General features: G+C 38.0%; 1 protein-coding gene across 1 annotated transcript in view; it reads right to left on the minus strand.

Moving 5' to 3' along the window:
- Positions 1-3,505, minus strand: part of LOC107688080 (delta-type opioid receptor-like) — a 21,415-nt gene extending 17,910 nt beyond the window's left edge. Inside the window, exon 1 of the mRNA XM_016485669.1 lies at positions 3,091-3,505. Coding sequence (XP_016341155.1) covers positions 3,091-3,329 — 239 coding nt within the window. The 5' untranslated portion in view covers positions 3,330-3,505. The remainder of the gene's footprint in view (positions 1-3,090) is intronic.
- Between the last annotated feature and the right edge of the window lie 1,770 nt (positions 3,506-5,275).

Raw genomic sequence — 5,275 nt, forward strand, 5'->3', positions numbered from 1 at the left:
AGGGGGGTGCGATGGGTGCTTGAGCACCTGCCCCTTTCCCCTTGATGCCCAAAGTGCCCTTTTGTCAAGGCAATTATTTTTTTTTGTAATTAAACGCCATTTTATGAAGGCTTGCCCAATCTAACTATTAGTAAAATGAATGAATAATAATTTATACAAATAAATGATCCACATGATGATGACCTTTCACCTGATGATCTCATCCAGGACGATCCCTCACGTTCAGACACCTTTAATTTAGCGCGCTACCAGGATGCCTTCATAACGTCCGCAGCTGCCGGTAAGTGGAGTTCTCAGTGGAGCTGTGTGCTTGTATACTTATATTATTAAATTATTATTATTTTACAAGAGCGGCGTGAAGAGAGCATGCACAGCTGTTTTTTTATATTGCTGTGTGTAGCCTGTGGAAGTAACGTTAGCTGCAGCAAGAGTTCTAACTATTAGTAAAATGAATGAATAATAATTTATACAAATAAATTATCCACATGATGATGACCTTTCACCTGATGATCTCATCCAGGACGATCCCTCACATTCAGACACCTTTAATTTAGCGCGCTACCAGGATGCCTTCATAACGTCCGCAGCTGCCGGTAAGTGGAGTTCTCAGTGGAGCTGTGTGCTTGTATACTTATATTATTAAATTATTATTATTTTACAAGAGTGGCGTGAAGAGAGCATGCACAGCTGTTGTTTATATTGCTGTTTGTAGCCTGTGGATGTAAGGTTAGCTGCAGCAAGGGGCTATAATATCTTTGTTCAATATTTTCCTAAAGACAATTTTATGATCGGTTTATAAAGGCTACTGAGCACCTTTTCCCCATTTTTATTACAGAATAAGGCAGGAAATATATTTAATAGTTTCTATAGGCTACTAAATAATATGTCAAGTACTGTATTATTCATGTAGTTTATTTATTACCTGGAGATAATTTGAAAAATACACATAAACGTATATTTTTGCAATCGTGTGTTTATTGTCTTCACGTTTTTTCTGCTTTTAATTCAGCTCAGCTACAGCAATAGCTGGATGCTTTTGTCCATATTAGGAATTTCCTGCACGTCATGAGTCATTCCTTCTATGAGTCTGTTTTGGACTTTCTGCACGAGAGCGCCCTCCGGCTTCGAGTAAACATACACTGCATGAGAGTGTTGAGCGCTCCAGATATTCACTTCTCCTCATTTTGGATACGAATAAAACGTCAGGTCATGCATAGACTATCGATACTGTCTCTTTGAGCGCCCTCCGGCTTCGAGTATGAATTAAACTTACACTGCATCCAGATATTCACTTCTCATTTTAGAAACGAATAAAACGTCAGGTCATATATACACTATAGATACTGTCTCTTTGAATTTAAATCTAGATTTAAATCTAGAAACCTCTACGTGAACACACCTACCCCGAATAAAGTGCAGGGGACGAATTTACATTTCATTAAAATTAAATATAAAAAATGCAGCTAACGTTCTACACACAGCAATATAAACAAATATGCCTGTTCCCTTTAGTGCTTGCTGTTTGATTGGGAAAAGTTTAAAGGGCCTCGAGGGGTCTTGTCTTTATATTATCTGACTAAAAACTATTACTTTGAACTTTAATTATTACAGTATTTATTTAAAAAAAAACGTAGAGTGCCTTAAAAATATTTATCACAACACTGATAAAACAGGCTTAGGCTATACTGATTTTCTCATCCTCCGATTTATACTTATCAATCCTGTTTTTATTATCATTATCATTCAAAAAATGAATAAATTCAGAACAGGATTAGAATAGGCTATAATTCTATTTTAAATAAGACAGAAATATTTTGTAATATTTTGTAAATTGCTGTTGTAAACAACAGTAGTGTTTACAACAGCAAAACCACCATACCCTGTAAACTCAATAATAATAATAATAATAATAATAATAATAGGCCTAATATAATTCCGTTTCTAATTCCAGAGTGATTAAGTGGTGCAAAGAAAAATTTATTTAACTTTAAAACTTAAAATGGTCTTTTCTTGTCTGCGTTTCTTTTTCAAAACTGGGTCACGGCATTTGCTGCTATCAATACAGAAGCATTCCTTTCGATACACGTCTCAGCAAGGAGCACAGCCCTATTAAAAGCCGTGCTCCATGTGCCCCTTTTATACTTTGAGCACCTGCCCCTCCAAAGGTCTCTGCACGGCCCTATGTGCTCCCTTAATACAGATTGCGTGTGATCAGGAAATCGAAAGTGAAAGTGAACAGCGCGGACGCTCATTCAAAAGAGATTTACATACTCCGCATAATGTGCTCCCTTAATACAGATTGCGTGTGATCAGGAAATCGAAAGTGAAAGTAAACAGCGCGGACGCTCATTCAAAAGAGATTTACATACTCCGCATACTGAGAGCGGCTCCTTGATGCGGCAAAATTATACACAATATTAGAATGTTTAAAGGAGTGAACACGACAATCGCGGGAGCGAAACGCATGTTGCGGGAGCAGAAATTCAGCGGGAGCTAGATTAAGACAACAGCCGAATCCCGGACATTTTGGGCGATTAAGAAATCCCGGCCGGACGCATTTTTTTAGGTCCAACAGGAGGACATATCCGGGGAAAAGAGGATGTATGGTCACTCTAGATCAGTGTTTCCCAACCGGGGTGCCGTGTAAAAAAATATATTTTTTAATGTTTTTAAATTGCTCAAATGTTAAAAAAAGCAGCTATTATATAATATCCATTTCTGATGTCGCCAATAATTACCTGAAAAACTACAAAGCAATTTATTTCATTTGTAGGCCTATCATTATTTTTTATTTGTGCTATCATTAGTAGTTTATTTATTTGCTCTTATTTTATTATTAACTGCTTAGCCTCCTTGTCATTTTTTATTCAATTCAAAGTTTTAAATCAGGGGGTCAATGTCGTAAAATGTGTTTGATGAACTGAAGGATATTCATTTTTTTTTTTTTTTCTTCAAGATAATAATTGGAAAATGGTTACAAAAAAAAGAACCTAACAATAGACTCATAATCTAGGGTGATAGATAGATAGATAGATAGATAGATAGATAGATAGATAGATTTCAAACGTGTTTATGTTTTGTCTCGCTTACCTGACCACTCCATACATCACTAGGATGTTTCCCAAGAGTCCCACCACGCAGATAACGGAGTACAGAGCAGTGATGGAAATGGCGATGATGATTCCCGCGGGGCTCTTTACCGGGGTAGGCTCGGTGTAGTTCCTCCCGTCGGGAACGAAGCCCATCACCTCGTCAGGGAAAGAAACATTAAACGGGTTAATGGAGTAGAGGTCGGACATGTCGGCACCGGGGATGACGGAGGGCTCCATCGCTTCCGTGTCGCTGCCCAAAGTTGCGCTTCACGGTTTGAACTCGATCTGAAAACGGGAAAATGTAGAAGTAGCTATAATATGAGCTCGGTTTGTGCAGGAATCGTAAGCGGTTAGTATAAACTCAAGTCCAGCCGGGGTGAGAGACCGTAGGAATTAAAGTTTCTCTCTGTCTACAGGTGATGAGTGCGCTCTGCTCTCTGAACGGATCTGATCCAAGCCTCAAACTTGCGCTTTCTTATGCGAGGGAGGTGAGTCGAGGGAGAGCTTCGCTACGTCAGCCTGCTTTATTCGGATTCCCGACATGTAGGCTAATGAAACTACCCATGGGATTTATGACCGAGAAGGCAGATATTTGTCAGCAGCCACAGAAAAAGCAGAGAACTTAAGGGTAAAAACACGTTTAGCCTCCGTGACACTCATTAATGTTATAGCAGTCAACAAAACAGTTGCATATGTGTCTCTTTATTTGACCTATGTCTGTAAATATGTAAGCATTACTAAGTAGTTTATGCTAGTATATGCTTTTTATTGCTCAGTGGTGCTCAGGAGACTTTGCAATTTTCACATCTTTCATTTTAGTATCAACAGTAGCCTATTTCATATGTTTGATTTATGATTTATAAGCTTAAAAAAAGAAGAAAAAAAAGTCCCCACAAGGTCAACGTTTACTCTTATTAAAGTCCATCAAACGCCTCATATAATTATTACACAAAATACACTGCCACAATGTAGGCTAGGGATGTTGTGGGTATTTTCAAGTGGGTTGCAATGCAGTTGCAGAGGTTTTCTGAGTGTGTGGTTGCTAGGATGTTCTGGATGATTGCTATTGCATTGCTATAGGTGGTTATTGGGGTGGGTGTTTACTGTATAGGAGCCAGTTTGACAAAGTCAAAAGAGTCGTTAAGTCTGGTTATGCTGTTCTGCTATGCTGGTCTTATATGGCTCAGATCCTCCTTCCCTGTAAGTGTTTTTTTCTTCTTCACCTTTTCATCCAAAAATATTTTAATAAAATGACTCCCTAACACTTAGATTGCCCATGTCTGAAAGGCTTTCTGACTGAAAAAGATCTGGATTTTAAGACCCCATAAAAGAAGATAAGCGAAAGCAAACAAATGAAGATTGTATCTCCTTGACTGTCTTAAGAATGAATGCAAAACCAGTACAAACAGGACACAAGTACAAAATCTAACTGCACCCCAGTATTCACTGTCAAGTAATGTTGTCATCCTTGATTTTTGCCTTTTATTCAAGACTGTGTTCTGACTGAGTCTTGAATTTAATTTCTCTGTTAACAACATTGTTACTATCTTAATCACTGCAGTCAGATGATAAATGTCATATCCTTTATCGTTATTGGCTTGAATGAGCAGTAACAGCATCACTGTCATTTCAACCATGACAGTGATTAGTTCAGCCAATCTGGAAGATTAGACTAACATTTCCACGTAATGTTCAGATTTATTTCTCCAGTCTGAGAGTCCATGTTGTAGCATTCTATATACATTGTATAAACCAGGTGTGCCTCACTAAAAAAAAAAATCTAATTACACTTCAAATAATTTTTTTTTCACATACATGGTTTCCATCATTTTAGGTAGTTGTTGCTGATCTATGTTCTAGTGTTTGTTTTTCTAACAAGTTTACATTTAGTTAGTTATGCAGCACCAGGTCACTGAAACTGCCAGGGTGAAGATTCTCAAAAAAACGTTGTTTTCATGTAGATAAGGAAACCGGAGTTTTTGGCTTGTGACGTCAGAGCATTCTCCGCCTACTGGGAACTTTTTCAGGCTTCTGATTGGCCAGCATGCCTTTACGGTTAGATTATATCGCCACCTGTTGGTTTGGCATGCTCTTGACAGTGCTTCATAGCAGTCTTTTGCGTTTTCATGTGGATGGAGATTTTTTTTAAGAAACGGAAGAAGGAAAAAACACTGTTTATAAAA

The sequence above is a fragment of the Sinocyclocheilus anshuiensis genome, unplaced genomic scaffold (genome assembly GCF_001515605.1).
Source record: "Sinocyclocheilus anshuiensis isolate Anshui unplaced genomic scaffold, SAMN03320099.WGS_v1.1 scaffold5, whole genome shotgun sequence".
Taxonomy (NCBI): Eukaryota; Metazoa; Chordata; class Actinopteri; order Cypriniformes; family Cyprinidae; genus Sinocyclocheilus; species Sinocyclocheilus anshuiensis.